At 37.8% G+C, this 18,036-nt stretch overlaps 1 protein-coding gene across 1 annotated transcript; it reads left to right on the forward strand.

Moving 5' to 3' along the window:
• Positions 1-5,539: 5,539 nt before the first annotated feature.
• LOC127421984 (myosin heavy chain, fast skeletal muscle-like) lies at positions 5,540-16,680 on the forward strand. Its single transcript, XM_051665271.1, has 41 exons — positions 5,540-5,631; positions 5,842-5,872; positions 6,281-6,499; positions 6,597-6,740; positions 6,819-6,975; positions 7,074-7,101; positions 7,205-7,319; positions 7,569-7,661; positions 7,757-7,820; positions 7,911-8,009; positions 8,101-8,204; positions 8,285-8,423; positions 8,572-8,690; positions 8,817-8,966; positions 9,051-9,221; positions 9,307-9,607; positions 9,699-9,763; positions 9,848-9,935; positions 10,014-10,131; positions 10,221-10,344; positions 10,444-10,580; positions 11,253-11,508; positions 11,603-11,845; positions 11,964-12,140; positions 12,221-12,366; positions 12,458-12,548; positions 12,653-13,042; positions 13,119-13,245; positions 13,396-13,514; positions 13,590-13,786; positions 13,873-14,056; positions 14,154-14,319; positions 14,444-14,568; positions 14,698-15,006; positions 15,118-15,321; positions 15,419-15,544; positions 15,639-15,809; positions 15,945-16,049; positions 16,127-16,222; positions 16,303-16,434; positions 16,594-16,680. Exons 3-41 carry the CDS (start codon positions 6,293-6,295, stop codon positions 16,612-16,614), a joined length of 5,808 nt encoding a protein of 1,935 aa, XP_051521231.1. The 5' UTR covers positions 5,540-5,631; positions 5,842-5,872; positions 6,281-6,292; the 3' UTR covers positions 16,615-16,680.
• Positions 16,681-18,036: the final 1,356 nt, after the last annotated feature.

Raw genomic sequence — 18,036 nt, forward strand, 5'->3', positions numbered from 1 at the left:
AATATTGGTGTGTACTTTATTTGTGATGAAGTTTCCAACCCCACTTTAATTGAAACAGTGAAAATCTTTAGATGTATCAATTTATTTTTTATTTCTTCAGTATGTTTTCAGTTGAGGATATTTCACAGTAATCTTAAATCTTATATTTTAAGAGAATTTGAAGAAAAATGTCTACTTTTAATCAGGACAGTAGTTTAAATATTAAATGTTTAATTTAAGGTTTGTACTGTAATCCTACAAAAACTGAATCATTAAATATTGTATTTATATTGTATTTATACATGTTTTAACATTACATTTTTAAACATTAAATCTAAACAAACACTGCAAGCCAAAGTTTCAGATTATTTTAATCTGTTTTATGCAGTATTTTTAGAGATTTTATTTTGTCTTTAAATATAAATCTGTTATTTTACAATCTTGAGCATGTCTGAACACTTTATTGAAGGTGTTTGGTCGTAATAATTCAGGACAAATCTGTAAAATGACAGAGTTTCTATTCAAAACATTTAATGAACATTTCTGTAAATCTTTATTTGAATTAGGATATTTTACTTAAATTTTACAGGTTTTGTTTGGCAGCCATTGCTGCCAGTCATTTGACAGTTTTTTACGATTGTTTTTTTTTTTTACTATCTATCTATCTATCTATCTGTCTATCTATCTATCTATCTATCTATCTATCTATCTATCTATCTATCTATCTGGCTTTCTAACAGTTCATTCATTCATTTAATTGTCTGGCTTACTTATCTAAGCTTTCTGATGGAATAAAAGCTAACACTAACTTTAGAAAGAGCATTTGCTTCCGTGTTTCTTTTGCTGCGGGTACAGTTGTAAGACGTCTTTCCGCTGACCACCTTGCATATTTACCTGATTTTCTCAGTGACCAAGTATCCTAGCATGTCCCAAAATATGATCAATAATTAAAACAAATTTCATGGTCAGGCAGAAATAATGATTTATTCACACTGAAAGTGGAGTAAAAAAAATGAAAAAATGTGACTATGCGACAGCAGTGATAACGCCAGAACACCCACCACACACCAACTACCGGTGGAGAGGACAGACTGCGGTCAGGCCAGCCTCCACTTGGAAAAACATGGTCAAGCTAGTATATACTATGCATTATGGTAAGAGCGTGTAAGAACTCATTTCAAAATAAAAACGACCTTCAGGTGAACGTCATTTCACATTCAGTCAGTCAGTCAGTCTGTCAATAATGAATGAAAAAAATGAATAAATATTAAACCAAAAATTTACTTTTAGGAAAAAATTAACACCTGCAAACTTAATAATAAATAATACATTTCCAAAGACCATCTGACTTTTAAGCACCAAAATGATAGACTGTCATTGATAAACTTCCTGTTTACACAGACCAATTTCACTTCAGAATGAAAGTACACCACCTCAGAATGGCATTCACACAAATTCATAAAGTCCTGACATCATTCTGAAGTGAAATTGTTCTTTGGAAACAGGGAGTTTTCTTTTACTATCCATCTGAATTAGAAGGAATACAGCTTATATATGACATTTTAGAGAGCTTTAATTTTGAAATTCAGCATCAGACAGTCCTGACATTGTGTGAGTGACACTCTGAGGTAGTGTACTATCATTCTGAAGTGAAATTGTTCTTTGGACACAGGGCGTTTCCTTTAAATATCTATCTGAATTTATAGAAAACACAGCATGTATATGACATTTTAGAGGGCTTTAATTTTGAAATTCAACATCAGACAGTCCTGGCATTGTGTGTGACACTGACACTTTTGGTGCTTAAAAGTTATTAAGTTTGCAGGCATTATTTTTTAATTAAAATAGTTACATTTTATATATATATATATATATATATATATATATATATATATATATATATATATATATATATATATATATTAGTTTTGTTTTATGTAGTTATGTATTTTTATTTATTAATTTATTTATTTTTTCATTCATTCATTATTGACAGACTGACTGAATGTGAAATGACATTCACCAGAAGGTCGCTTTTATTTTTAAATCAGTCCTTACACAGTCTTACCATAATGCATAGTGTATACATGTACCGCAAAACAACGTGGGGGCTAGCTTGACCATATTTTTCCAAGTGGAGGCTGGCCTGATTACAGTGAGGAACAGTACAGTGATTAGAGGTCTGCATGGGCCTTAAAATGAAACCTGCACCCATGACGCGTGACCCGGCTCGAACGATACCATCAAATTTTAAGCCCAAGGGGCCTGGGTAGCTCAGTGGTAAAATACGCTGGCTACCACCCCTGGAGTTCGCTAGTTCACTAGTTCGAATCCCAGAGCGTGCTAAGTGACTCCAGCCAGGTCTCTTAAGCAACCAAATTGGCCCGGTTGCTAGGGAGGGTAGAGTCACATGGGGTAACCTCCTCGTGGTCGCTATAATGTGGTTTGTTCTCGGTGGGACACATGGTGAATTGAGCGTGGTTGCCGCAGTGGATGGCATTAAGCCTCCACACGTGCTATGTCTACAAGCCACATGATAAGATGCACGGGTTGACTGTCTCAGATGCAGAGGCAACTGGGATTCATCCTCCACCACCCAGACTGAGGCAAATCACTATGCAACCACGAGGACTTAGAACGCATTGGGAATTGGGCATTCCAAATTGGGAGAAAATTTTAAAAAAAAATTTAAGCCCGAACCCAAAATCGCTTACTATCTAATTTCTTCTCCTAACAAGTACTGTTGCAATAGGCTGTATTTTATGTAGGCATATAGGCAACATTCGTAACAGTAATGAAACAGTAAACATACACAGTTTTAACAAGAATGAATGAATGTTACATTTATATAGCACTTTTTCTGACACTACACTCAAAGCGCTTTACACAGTGAACAGGGGATTCTCCTCAAGGAGAGCAGCCCCTTAGTACACTAGAGCAGAAGGGAAAAAAGCATTGACTTACTGTTTATTTGATGAAACTTCACTTGGTGCAGAACAATGTGGAATAAAATGAAACAATGCAACAGTCTCCTCTATGCAGACTGAACTTGTTTAGAACGTTGAATCTTTGTGACAACTGTGCTAAAAACAATCTGACCAGTGCAAAGAATGAAACAGAGCGCAGGTGTCTCAACATGTGTTTTTGAAATTTTGAAGTTCTTTTTAACTTGACATGGTGTTTAAAATGTGCCAGTCCTGCACGAAACGCTGAAGAAAAAGCGAGACGCGGTGTAAATGTCAAAGACATTCGTCCAGCATGTGTTTACATAGGAAAACAATGGGAAAACAGAACAGACGTGCGCAAAAACTTGTTTGGTGTGAACAGCCCCTAACTCGTCCGTTCGCGCATATCTGTGAGTGAGAGCGCGTGCGCGAAACAAGTTCGGTAAGCCTGTTTGTTTTTTCATTCATACAAACCCGAAGTCCTACTTGAACCTGTCAGGCCTGGGTCGGGTTGCAGACCTCTAACAGTGTTGCAGATCATTCATATTTATAGGGGATTATTTGGAAGCCATGATGGACAGAGGCCAATGGGCAAATTTGGCCAGGACACCGGGGTTACACTCATCCTCTTTCTGAGAAATGCCATGGGATTTTTAATGATCACAGATAGCCAGGACCTCGATTTAATGTCTCACGCGAAAGACGGTGCTACTGTACGCTGTGAACAAATTACCTTTTTGGCGCCACCCAGTAGTGTAGTCGGGCATGCGCAGGCATACGCCGTATGCCCACCTATCTTTCAAAGGATTTTCCGTATGCCCACCTAAAATTAGCTATGATACCGCCAGAACACCGAGGAGGCTTTTGACCCATAACCTTTAATTATACTGAGGAGATGAGTGAGCCAGGTCTCCTAAGCAACCAAATTGGCCTGGTTGCTAGGGAGGGTAGAGTCACATGGGGTAACCTCCTCGTGGTTGAGATTAGTGGTTCTCGCTCTCAATGGGGCACGTGGTAAGTTGTGCGTGGATCGTGGAGAGTAGCATGAGCCTCCACATGCGGCGTCTCCGTGGTGTCCTGGTGTGTACAACAAGCCACGTGAAAAGATGCGCAGATTGGCGGTCTCAGAAGTAGAGGCAACTGAGACTTGTTATCCGCCACCCGGATTGAGGTGAGTAACCGCGCCACCACAAGGACCTACTAAGTAGTGGGAATTGGGCATCAATTTTTATTTATTTATTATTATTATTATTATTATTTTTATTCAATTTGTTATTATTTTTTATTATTATCTATGTCTTGTTGCTGTTTTGTATTGTTGTGCACTGGAAGCTCCTGTCACCAAGACAAATTCCTTGTATGTGTAAGCATACTTGGCAATAAAGCTCATTCTGATTCTGATTCTCAGTTATACATATACAGTGCTTAACAGTATATTGTGTATAAGGTTTTGTATGTATTAGTTTATTAATTAGAGTAAGTATAAAGCCCTTTTGTACTGTTAAAAGAACAGTTAATCAAACCTATTTATTTAAATAGATATTTAATATTAAGCTTTTGTAGTGTACTCTACACCTTGCCAGCAAGAAACTGTCTGCCACAAAAGGTATGTCAGAGTAAAATAGACTATGATTACAACGAACCATAAATTGTTAATATTATTTGTTTATGTATTGAAAAATATAATTTTTCTAACTTTATAAGTGTAAATAAATGACTTTTTGAGACCAGGTTTATTATTATTTCCCCACCAACTCTTCAGTCACTACTACACCACTGGCGCCACCTATTGCATGACCAACTTTTCACCTTGCTCTAGTGTGTGCTGGGAGAGGGAGAAAAACAGGGTGAAAGAACACAACAAGAAAAGAAGGGTAACACAAACCCTTTATATCGCTGACATCAATCCAACTTTACACATTTCTCGAATTTCTTAACAATTATAATAATTGAGGTAAGTTTTGTTAGTCATTCACTGTTTTGTAAACAAATGACTAAGCAAAACGATTAATGAAGAAAAAACATCACCCGCATATTTGATCAAATGGACAGTTTAATCTATAATTATGAATAAAACGATTTTAACGTTTACACACGATAGTGTTGACAAGCCATACGGATAATTTCTCCATGAACTCACAGTGAGTCAGCATGTGTGATCATGAGTCAGCTCCCACCCCGTGTGGCGAAATGCCCAGTTATAACACATCAGCTTGCCATGGTGTAAATAGAAATGATATAAAACAAATACGCAGTGGTCAGCTTGTCATTAATGTAACTCAGTATGTATCTGTTTTGATGAAAGATGTTTGTCGTAAAAAATATGAGAATCATTCAGAGTATTCTCAATGTTTTACATAATTTTGTTATTCAGGTTCCAGCTGAAAATGAAAACCTGCATACAATCCATGGTATTCCCTTATAAATATGTTATAAGACCCATACAAATTTAAATGATCCACTGATTATGATTCTACCTGATATCTCTATTACATTTGATACAACTTCTTTATTGCTTATTTCTGGAACTGGTTTCTAATAAGGCTCTACATCCATTCTTAACTGTAAATGGACAGCTTAAATACACAGTAATTAAAACTCTAATGCCTGTCCATATTTAGTATCTGCTTAGTGTGCCAGTAAATCTTAATATAAGAGAGGACCGTATGATCAGCCCAATAGAAGACTGAAGGAGCTCCAGCTGGTGGTAAGTTGATTTGCATGGATGTTGGCATAGACTTTGCAAGATTGATGTTAACCACTTCAAACCTGCAGGGGAAGCAACACGGGATAAACTGATCATACATCTAGGATCCTGTTTAGTTTGTAATGAAGCAGTATCAATTATAAAAATGCTCTGTGTTTACAAAATTCATCATTTGGGTAATCATGGATGTTTAACTGTTTTATTTTGCAGGAAATCTAATCTGGTCTCAAAAAGAGGGAAGGTAGGTGGATGACATCTGTGTGTATGTTTATGTAGCTTATTCTATGTCAAGTGAGTCTTTGTTTTTTACACCTTGGTTAAGATTTTGTGTTGTTTTTGACACTATAACTATATTTGTGCTTTGTAGATAATTTCATACTGTTGTGGGGAATTAGATACAGTACAGAGATAGAACATCTTGACTGCAGAGTTTATCAGACATGTATCATTGCTATCAGACTTGTTTTGAAACAAAATTGAATTTTTGTTATTTATTGTTAATTTAGTATAATATTTTAGATGAAAATTAAAATGTAGGTACAAAATTGCAAATCACTTTGTTAATAGTGTGCTTGGTGTAATGGTGTAAAGTTGCATTTTTTTAATGTTATTATTTCAAAACAATACAATTTCCCTTTATGTTTTCCAGTAAGCCGCCACCATGAGTACGGATGCGGAGATGGCCACTTATGGCAAGGCTGCCATATATCTACGCAAGCCTGAGAAGGAGAGGATTGAGGCTCAGAACAAGCCCTTTGATGCTAAGACTGCTTGCTATGTGGTTGATACCAAAGAGTTGTATCTCAAAGGAACAATCAAGAGCAAAGATGGTGGCAAAGTCACCGTTATTTTGCTTGACACTAAGGAGGTGAATTTAACTTATTGCTTGTAAACAAGATGCTCAATACATTACTCATTGCCATTTTTCTGTGGTAAATTTAATATATGCTGGATGACATTTATAGGAGAGAGTTGCTAAGGAGGATGATGTCTTCCCAATGAATCCTCCCAAGTATGACAAGATTGAGGACATGGCCATGATGACCCATCTCAATGAAGCCTCTGTGCTGTATAACCTCAAAGAGCGTTATGCAGCATGGATGATCTACGTAAGTTAAAAAAAAAAAAGTTTTCAAATTCATTTAGACTGTGATGCTGTAATCTGACCACTTCTCTGCTCATTTCAGACCTACTCTGGACTGTTTTGTGCTACTGTGAACCCCTACAAGTGGCTCCCAGTATATGATTCAGAAGTGGTGACTGCCTACAGAGGCAAAAAGCGTATGGAGGCCCCACCCCACATCTTCTCTGTCTCTGACAATGCCTATCAGTTCATGCAAACTGGTAAGATTTTAATTTTAACAAATTATTTTGATCTGTGTAATTCTGGATTTTAGTTTTTATAAAACAACTATTAAAAAATATTACCTTTGAATTTACAGACAGAGAAAACCAGTCTGTCCTGATTACGTATGTATCTACTGTTATAAGATGTAAAGAACAGTTATATTTTCTTCTCATGGAACTTGCACATGTCTAATCATCTTCTGTCTTATCATCTCTCATAAACCAGTGGAGAATCTGGTGCTGGAAAGACTGTGAACACCAAACGTGTCATCCAGTACTTTGCCACAGTTGCAGTGTCGGGTGGTGACAAGAAGAAAGAGCAAGTTCCTGGCAAAATGCAGGTATAAAACTATGTTCATATCTATGTATGTAAAAAATAGTAAAGAATTATAAAGAACTGCAGTTGTCTTACATAATATTTGACTATTATATTGAAAATTGCCAACTGAATTAGTAAAAAACCTGCACCTTTTGTAAAATATTTGTAACTATATCATTTGTAAAAAACAAACGAATAAATAAATTAAAACAATCCTGACTAAATTTAGACATGAAGCGTACAATACATTAAAACACTTCACACGATACAGGGATCTCTTGAAGACCAGATCATTGCTGCCAACCCTCTGCTTGAGGCTTATGGTAATGCCAAGACTGTGAGAAATGACAACTCGTCTCGTTTTGTAAGTTCACCATTTTTTTTTATACAGAGCACTTGGTCAGTTGTGCTGGATTTTTCTATTGCACAGTAACAACAATGTGATTTTGTTTTAAACAGGGTAAATTCATCAGAATTCACTTTGGCACAACTGGAAAACTGTCACGTGCTGATATTGAGACATGTAGGTGGACATGCTTTTAATTTATCAATCTGTACATTTTTCACTGTCTATCACTCTTCAGAATGTGACTTTATTACATTCTCTCAACAGATCTACTGGAGAAGTCTAGAGTGACATTCCAACTTCCAGATGAGAGAGGCTACCACATCTTCTACCAGATGATGACCAACCATAAGCCTGAGCTGATTGGTAGGTGGACACATTTCATTCAAAGCCGTTTTTTTTAATGGAAAATAATATTGTTAAATACTTTTTCATAAATGCTCTGCGTATTTTACAGAAATGACACTCATCACCACCAACCCCTATGACTTCCCCATGTGCAGTATGGGTCAAATCACTGTGGCAAGCATTGATGATAAAGAGGAGCTGGTTGCAACTGATGTGAGTAATTGCTAATACGATTATTGACATACAGTATTCCATGTAAATATGGCAGATCTAAGTGCTTTTTTAATTTCCAGACTGCTATTGACATTCTGGGCTTTACTACCGAGGAGAAGATGGGCATCTACAAGTTTACTGGAGCTGTGTTGCATCATGGTAACATGAAGTTCAAGCAGAAGCAGCGTGAGGAGCAGGCTGAGCCTGATGGCAATGAGGGTGAGAACAAATTGTTTAATGTGTAATCCCAGTTAAGAATGGTTTGATTGAAAGATCCTTTTCTATTTGTAAATAGGAAAGAGTATTTCCTATAGTTTTCAGGGCAATAAATGGGATGACATTATAAATTTTGAACTAAAAATTGCAGAGGCTGACAAAGTCGCCTACCTTCTGGGCTTGAACTCTGCTGATATGCTGAAGGCTTTGTGCTACCCCAGAGTGAAGGTCGGAAATGAGTATGTGACCAAAGGTCAAACCGTGCCACAGGTATGTAGTAACATACAGTATGTCCAGCTACGTATGTGTTAGACCTAAATATTATGAGTGAATCTGACTATTATTGCAAAAGCAGAAGGACGTTGGAATAAAAATGACACAGTATTTTATCCACAGGTGTACAACTCTGTTAGTGCTTTAGCCAAATCTATCTATGAGAGGATGTTCTTGTGGATGGTCGTTCGTATCAACCAGATGTTGGATACAAAACAGGCCAGTCAGTTTTACATTGGTGTGCTGGATATTGCTGGCTTTGAGATCTTTGATGTAAGAATTATTCTTTTATCCAATTTTAATGAAAGTTGAAATTCAGTCAAATTCAGTGTTCAGTAAATGCCCCCCCCCCCCCAGTATAACAGCATGGAGCAGCTGTGCATCAACTTCACCAATGAGAAACTGCAACAGTTCTTCAACCACCACATGTTTGTGCTGGAACAAGAGGAGTACAAGAAGGAGGGCATTGTTTGGGCGTTCATTGACTTCGGCATGGACTTGGCTTCTTGCATTGAGCTCATTGAGAAGGTTTTACTAGCTTATTTCTTAATTTTTTATCATTTACATTTCTTAAAATGTGAAACATTTAGTAATACTCTTCATTTACAAATAGCCCATGGGTATCTTCTCCATTCTTGAAGAGGAGTGCATGTTCCCCAAGGCTTCAGATGCTTCCTTCAAGAACAAGCTGTATGATCAGCACCTTGGCAAAAACCAAGCCTTCCAGAAACCAAAGCCTGCCAAAGGCAAAGCTGAGGCTCACTTCTCTTTGGTTCACTACGCTGGAACTGTGGACTACAACGTCACTGGCTGGTTGGACAAGAACAAGGATCCACTGAATGAGTCTGTTCTGCAGCTGTACCAGAAATCTTCTGTCAAACTTCTGGCTACTCTCTACCCACCTGTTGTTGAGGGTAATTGTATATATTATAAGTGCATATTAAAAATAGAGAATGATATAATTAGCTAATTTGAATTTTGCTTATAATTTTAATGTTTGTAAAGACACTACCAAGAAGGGAGGCAAGAAGAAGGGTGGCTCCATGCAGACTGTGTCCTCCCAGTTCAGGGTATGTATAAAGGATGTTGAAGCTGATATAACAACAATACTGCTGTATTTGAAAAAAGATAGAACTCCTTTTTATCTTCCACAGGAGAACTTGGGCAAGCTCATGACCAACTTGAGGAGCACTCATCCTCACTTTGTGCGTTGTCTAATTCCCAATGAGTCCAAAACTCCAGGTGAAGTAATGAAGGACTTTCAGATTTTTTAATGTGAATTGTTTATATACAAAGCTCTTGATATAAACTGTTTTATAGGTCTCATGGAGAACTTCCTGGTTATCCACCAGCTGAGGTGTAACGGTGTACTGGAGGGTATCAGAATTTGCAGAAAGGGCTTCCCCAGCAGAATCCTCTATGGTGACTTCAAACAGAGGTAAATAGGACTGCATGAAAATACTACTTCCTGTTGGAGGGTTATCTCAATGTAAAAATAAGAAGCATTTAAAAAAAATTATTTCACAGATATAAGGTGCTGAATGCCGGTGTAATCCCTGAGGGACAGTTTATGGACAACAAGAAGGCCTCTGAGAAACTACTGGGATCCATTGATGTTGATCATGACGAGTATAGATTTGGGCACACAAAGGTTCATATTCTGCATTACAACAATTCAAAGATTCAATAACCATGCTGTATGTTTCAGCTATAATTTAAACAAATTCTGCATTGTTGTGCATGAATTCAGGTGTTCTTCAAAGCTGGTCTTCTGGGTGTTCTTGAGGAGATGCGTGATGAGAAACTGGCTGCTCTGGTCACAATGACTCAGGCTCTCTGCCGTGGTTACCTGATGAGGAGGGAGTATGTGAAGATGACGGAGAGGAGGTGAGTTATGTAAGGGATAATGTGCGGTCAGCTGGTCATTATCACAAAATAAACCCAGACAGGGGAATCAGGACCTCAGTGCAAAGCGGAGTGGTCTTGTTTCACCCCGAAGGGTGTTATTTTGCAATAATCACCGACTGACTGTATATTATCTCGCTTAATACACATCTACTTACCACCAAATAAATAAATAAATGGACATAAAATATAGATTTGCATTGAAATTATGTTATTATTTGAGAAGAATGAAATTGCTGAACAGCTAAATTCAACCTCTGGTTTTGAGTTCTGTTGGTGTTTATTTTGTCTGACTGTGCATTATCCATCTAATTACGACTCTTATTACAAAATAAATAAATGTACATTAAACATTGATTTAAGTTGAAATTATTTTATAAGCTTACTTGTCGAGAATGCGGAGTGATACGAGAAGTAGCCAATAACGTTAGAGCGACAGCAGTAGAAACGCCCACTAGCGACTTAGAGTGCAATGACTAGTATCAAGTGATAAAGTTGCTGCCTGTGAATAGGGCTTTAATCCCTGGATGCGCAGTTGTTACTGAGAAATATTAGACTGCTAGATCATGCCATTGGCCAATCAGAATTAAGTATTTCAGAAAGCCGTGTAATACATTATGATATTTGTGACATTTAATCACCAATTATTCACAGGGAGTCCATTTACACCATCCAATACAACATCCGCTCATTCATGAATGTCAAACACTGGCCATGGATGAAAGTTTACTACAAGATTAAGCCTCTGCTGAAGAGTGCTGAGACTGAGAAGGAGCTGTCAAACATGAAAGAGGATTTTACAAAATGCAAAGAAAATCTTGCCAAGGCTGAAGCCAAAAAGAAGGAGCTTGAGGAGAAGATGGTATCACTGCTGCAAGAGAAGAATGATCTGCAGCTTCAAATAGCCTCTGTGAGTATGCACTAATTAATTTACTGAAATTTGGTTCCATTTAAAAATGATACACATTTTTTATCATAATATGTCAAATCCTTTTTCCTGTCAGGAAGGTGAGAATCTCTCAGATGCTGAGGAGAGGTGTGAGGGTCTGATCAAGAACAAAATCCAGCTTGAAGCTAAACTCAAAGAGACAACTGAGAGACTGGAGGATGAGGAGGAAATCAATGCTGAACTCACAGCCAAGAAGAGGAAACTGGAGGATGAGTGCTCTGAGCTGAAGAAAGACATTGATGACCTGGAGCTCACCTTGGCTAAAGTGGAAAAGGAGAAACATGCTACTGAAAATAAGGTTTGAGTTTGATTTGGTTTAATACAGTATATTATTTCATTTCTATTGTTACCTAATATTTTTTTAAAGAATATTAATTAGGACAAAAGGAAGTAATTTAGTATCCAACATCACACAGGTCAAGAATCTGACTGAGGAAATGGCAGCACAGGATGAGAGCCTTGCCAAGCTTACAAAGGAGAAGAAAGCCCTCCAAGAGGCACATCAGCAGACTCTGGATGATCTCCAGGCAGAGGAGGACAAAGTCAACACACTGACCAAAGCTAAGACAAAACTTGAGCAACAAGTTGATGATGTGAGTTACTATTTCAACATGTCCTTAATTCATTAAATGTACATTTTAGCTTTGAACATTTATATATTGTTTTCCCATAGCTTGAGGGTTCCCTTGAACAAGAGAAAAAGCTCCGCATGGACCTTGAGAGAGCCAAGAGAAAGCTTGAAGGAGACCTCAAATTGGCCCTTGAGACCACTATGGACCTGGAGAATGACAAGCAGCAATCAGATGAGAAACTGAAAAAGTAATTAAAAACATCAAATTATTAGAATTTCTATTGCTATGTTTGTGTTATGTTGTTTATGTATGTTATTTTTATTGTTGAACTCCCACAGGAAAGACTTTGAAACAAGCCAGCTCCTCAGCAAGATTGAGGATGAACAATCTCTTGGAGCTCAACTCCAGAAGAAGATCAAGGAGCTTCAGGTATTTGGAATTTTTTGGTATTTTTTTTTTATTTTTTTTTGGTTACATTGTTATTTGTTTAAAAAAATCAAGATCAGAAATTAATTAATTACATGCCCCTGTAGGCTCGTGTTGAAGAACTGGAGGAAGAGATTGAGGCTGAGCGTGCTGCTCGTGCAAAGGTGGAGAAGCAGAGAGCTGATCTCTCCAGGGAACTTGAGGAGATCAGTGAGAGGCTGGAGGAGGCTGGAGGAGCAACTTCTGCTCAGATTGAGATGAATAAGAAGCGTGAGGCTGAATTTCAGAAGCTGCGTCGTGATCTTGAAGAGGCCACCCTCCAGCATGAAGCCACTGCTGCTGCCCTTCGCAAGAAGCAGGCCGACAGTGTGGCTGAGCTGGGAGAGCAAGTCGACAACCTCCAGCGCGTCAAGCAGAAGCTTGAGAAGGAGAAGAGTGAATACAAAATGGAGATTGATGATCTCTCTAGCAACATGGAGGCTATTGCCAAAGCAAAGGTTGAGAATTGTGTTTCTAAAGAAATGAATCAAATGTGTAGGATTTTTTGAATATCTAACGACTTTGTATTTGCAGTCCAATCTAGAGAAGATGTGCCGCACACTTGAGGACCAACTCAGTGAAATTAAGTCCAAGAACGATGAGAACCTTCGCCAGTTAAATGACCTCAGTGCTCAAAGAGCAAGACTTCAAACTGAAAATGGTAAGAGATGAAAATTATTAACAAATTATTAATATGTTGAGAATTATTAAGTATAGTGTATTAAAATAATTCTTCATTGAATTTCTGACTCTTAACAAAGGCTTATTAGAAACAAACATACTGATTACTAAAATACTTGCTCACCAAAAGGTGAGTTTGGCCGTCAGTTGGAGGAGAAGGAGGCTCTAGTTTCTCAGCTCACCAGAGGCAAACAAGCTTTCACTCAGCAAACTGAGGAGCTTAAGAGACATATTGAAGAGGAAGTTAAGGTATTAGAGCAAAATTATTGTGACCACATATTTGCCTCTGCAGAGTAAAGCTAATAGCTTGACTTTGCATCCTAGGCCAAGAATGCTCTTGCCCATGCTGTGCAGTCAGCCCGTCATGACTGTGACCTGCTCCGTGAGCAGTTTGAGGAAGAGCAGGAAGCAAAGGCTGAGCTGCAGCGGGGAATGTCTAAGGCCAACAGTGAGGTTGCTCAGTGGAGGACCAAATATGAAACTGATGCCATCCAGCGCACAGAGGAGCTTGAAGAGTCCAAGTATGAACATCAGAGGAGCTGATAAACACTTGTTAATATGTGAAAATGTTTGCATCATAAGATTAATGTTGACAAATTCATGACAGGAAGAAGCTGGCTCAGCGTCTGCAAGAGGCAGAGGAACAAATTGAGGCAGTGAACTCCAAATGTGCCTCTCTGGAGAAGACCAAACAGAGACTCCAGGGTGAAGTGGAGGACCTCATGATTGATGTGGAGAGAGCCAATGGTTTGGCTGCCAACCTTGACAAGAAGCAGAGGAACTTTGACAAGGTAAACAATTTGACTGCTTCTGTGATATGATAATTCCTCTCACATCTCAAATTAAGTAATAATATTGTTAGCTGAGCCTGAAATTTCTCTACCCAAGGTCCTGGCAGAATGGAAGCAGAAGTATGAGGAAGGTCAGGCAGAGCTGGAAGGTGCCCAGAAAGAGGCACGCTCACTCAGCACTGAGCTGTTCAAGATGAAGAACTCCTATGAGGAGAGTCTGGATCAGCTGGAGACACTCAAGAGAGAAAACAAGAACCTGCAGCGTAAGACCACATTTGTTGAATTAATTATTAACTTAAACACTTTTTACAGTGTTAAATCAGTATTGGGAATTCAATGTGTATACTGTTTATAATATGCTGATACTATTTTGTTTCTCTTCTGTAGAGGAGATCTCGGATCTGACAGAGCAGTTAGGAGAGACTGGTAAAAGCATTCATGAGCTGGAAAAGGCCAAGAAGTCCGTTGAGACTGAGAAATCTGAGATTCAGACAGCCTTGGAGGAGGCTGAAGTGAGTATCTGAAAATAATTGTATTGAAGATTAATATGTATTATTTTTTGTAAAAAATGTAGCACTATCCTGTCCTGTTAATGATTGTTTTCAATATGAAATTCAAAAATTATTTTTCACCTTTTATAGGGCACCCTGGAGCATGAGGAATCTAAGATCCTTCGTGTCCAGCTTGAGCTAAACCAGGTCAAGAGTGAGATCGACAGGAAACTTGCAGAGAAGGATGAGGAGATGGAACAGATCAAGAGGAACAGCCAGAGAGTCATTGAGTCCATGCAGAGCACTCTGGACTCTGAGGTCAGGAGTAGGAATGATGCCCTGAGAATCAAGAAGAAGATGGAGGGAGATCTTAATGAGATGGAGATTCAGCTAAGCCATTCCAATCGCCAGGCTGCTGAAGCCCAGAAACAGCTGAGGAATGTTCAGGGACAACTCAAGGTATGTGACCTCTTTCTGGCTTTCAGCTGTATAAGTATGTAAATGAGTATGCTACACAAAAATTAAAAGCAAAAAACTAATCAGGGAGCCCTCAAAAAAATGTATGTACAGGATGCTCAACTACACCTTGATGATGCCCTAAGAGGACAGGAGGACATGAAGGAGCAGGTGGCCATGGTGGAGCGCAGAAACACTCTGATGCAGGCTGAGATTGAGGAGCTGAGAGCTGCTCTGGAGCAGACAGAGAGAGGCCGCAAAGTGGCTGAACAAGAGCTGGTGGATGTCAGTGAGCGTGTTGGACTCCTGCACTCTCAGGTGAAAGCATACAGTTGCTGTTGATTTTGTATATTGAAATTAAGGTAATTGAGAATGTTGTTAAAAAAGAAATTAAATTATCGTATCCATTTTGTAGAACACAAGTCTAATGAACACCAAGAAGAAACTTGAAGCTGACCTTGTTCAAATCCAGAGTGAAGTTGATGACACTGTACAGGAAGCCAGAAATGCAGAGGAGAAGGCCAAGAAGGCCATCACTGATGTGAGTAATTAAACATTCAAGAAGCTTCTCAAGAATCTGCACACTTAAATATTTAGACCTAATGCAAATTTGTGGAATTTGTCATTTTCAAAAGGCTGCAATGATGGCAGAAGAGCTCAAAAAGGAGCAGGACACCAGTGCTCACCTTGAGAGGATGAAGAAAAATCTGGAAGTCACAGTGAAGGACCTGCAGCACCGTCTGGATGAGGCTGAGAATCTGGCCATGAAGGGAGGAAAGAAACAGCTCCAGAAACTTGAGTCAAGAGTACGCTTGCCTTTATTTCAGTGTTCATAATCTTGATATGGGTGCTGTGAAGTGTATGTCATACTATAATACTAATTATTTTGTGTTTGATAGTGTAAACCTGATTTCTTTGAGTGAAATGAGTTTATAATTAAGGTCCGTGAGCTTGAGACTGAAGTTGAGGCAGAACAGAGACGTGGAATTGATGCTGTTAAAGGTGTTCGCAAATATGAGAGGAGAGTGAAGGAGCTCACCTACCAGGTAAAGAAAATGTAATAAAATTTCAGATAATATTTTTCTTATTATATTCTAGTCTAATGTACGTATATTACCTGCAGACTGAGGAGGATAAGAAGAACATCACCAGACTGCAAGATCTGGTTGACAAGCTTCAGATGAAGGTCAAGGCTTACAAGAGGCAGGCTGAAGAAGCTGTGAGTATCTCATTTGAAAACTATAAACGCCACATTTTGCATTGTTTGTGCCTTGTATACCTATATATTTGACGTTGCAGGATGAACAAGCCAATACTCACTTGTCCAAATTGAGGAAGTCGCAGCATGAGCTGGAGGAGGCTGAGGAGCGCGCTGACATTGCTGAATCTCAGGTCAACAAACTCAGAGTCAAGAGCCGTGATGCTGGAAAGGTAATTTATATGATATCAATTCTAATTCTTACTGAAAGATTTACTTTCTGAGGTATTTTAAAACATACTTGCCACAGCTTTAAAGCTTTAGTTTAATATCTCAATTTTAACTTTAAATTTATACTAATTATATATTTGTTCAATTTCTAATTTTTCCAGGTTAAAGAGGTAGCTGAGTGAAAACCTTTCAAAAAAGTCTTCGAAATGTCAAATTAATACTGAATAAAACTTTTATTTAGCAACTTCTTTTGGACCTCCATTTCTCTTGATTGATTTGTAGCTGAACACTTAACACAACATATTCTAGTACACACAATATGAACTATTATATGACATGAACAAAGATCTCAATAGGTCACTAAACATTATTATTGCAGGTTTATATTTTTCACTTTAATTGGTAGCAACTTAATCGCTGAATAAAATTTCCAGTCATACTCAAAGATAGTAGAGAGAGTGCATATTTTGAAAGGTTATAGTTGTTGTGAGAGGTGGGAAACAATACCGAAATGCATCCCATGTTTGCCAGCAATGAAGAAGGTCTTCATTAAGTACAACGTCTCTGCTGCTTGTGAATGACTGCAGATAACGGTATTTTCACAGACAGTGCTGGGTAGATTACTTCTGAAATGTAATCTGGTACTAATTACAAATTACACAATTTAAACTGTAATCAACAACATAATCTTTTAGATTACACTTTTTCTGTCATATATAAATCCAAACAGATCTAATCTGATTACTCATTGATTACTTTTGTATTAATAATTGCATATTTTGTTGAAAATCTAATCATTCATTTTAATTGTATTAAGTACCAATAACCACTCCTTTATTAAAAATTTGTAAATATAAAATCAAACAACATCTTGCTGTTTGTCAGTTGCTGGATAAAACAAAGGTGCTTAAACTGTCATAAAAAAACTTTGTTGAAAGGTGAAAGACAATGAAAACATGCTTTTTATTTAATTATTGTTATTTATGCAAACAGGGATTGGACTTTAATTATCCAGTTTTGAAACAAATAATGAGATAATTTCTCTAGATATGATTACATTAATTTGTTTATTATTTCAAAATTAAAAAACAAATTATAAATTTAGCTTTAAATGTTGATTTTTATTTCAAAGAAAATGAGAAAACTGCTTAATTTTTCATGTTAATTGTTCATAGATCTGAAACACGATTGGTCAACCTGTCATCTGACCTGCCTCAGTCATAATAAGAGTTCAGTGCTATACAGCTCTGCAGCATAGCTGGGTCTAAGGGGGACATGGGGGGCATTTCCCACCTAGATTTTCCTTGTACCCCACTCAGGAAACTTCTCACGCCCCTACCCCGTGAAGAGACAACCAGTTGCCCAACCAAAAAATAAAAAAAAATTATTATTGCCAAGTAAGAACATTCCAGAGATGTGATTGGATTTTCGCTAAATAGAACATGTGATTTTATTAGTTTAACCTGTTGATGTGCTTTGTCTGTCTGTCTTCCTATCTATCTGTTTGTCTGTCTTTCTAACAATTAATTCATTCATTTAATTGTCTGGCTTACTTATCTAAGCTTTCTGGAATTAAAGCTAACACTGACTTTAGAAGGAGCGTT

This window comes from Myxocyprinus asiaticus, chromosome 3, assembly GCF_019703515.2.
Source record: "Myxocyprinus asiaticus isolate MX2 ecotype Aquarium Trade chromosome 3, UBuf_Myxa_2, whole genome shotgun sequence".
Lineage (NCBI taxonomy): Eukaryota > Metazoa > Chordata > Actinopteri > Cypriniformes > Catostomidae > Myxocyprinus > Myxocyprinus asiaticus.

Coding starts and splice junctions, on each gene's coding strand:
- LOC127421984 (XM_051665271.1), top strand. CDS start 6,293: ATGAGTACGGATGCGGAGATGGCCACTTATGGCAAGGCTGCCATATAT. Junction 12,549..12,652: donor AGAAGATCAAGGAGCTTCAG/GTATTTGGAATT, acceptor ATGCCCCTGTAG/GCTCGTGTTGAAGAACTGGA. Junction 16,435..16,593: donor AGAGCCGTGATGCTGGAAAG/GTAATTTATATG, acceptor TAATTTTTCCAG/GTTAAAGAGGTAGCTGAGTG.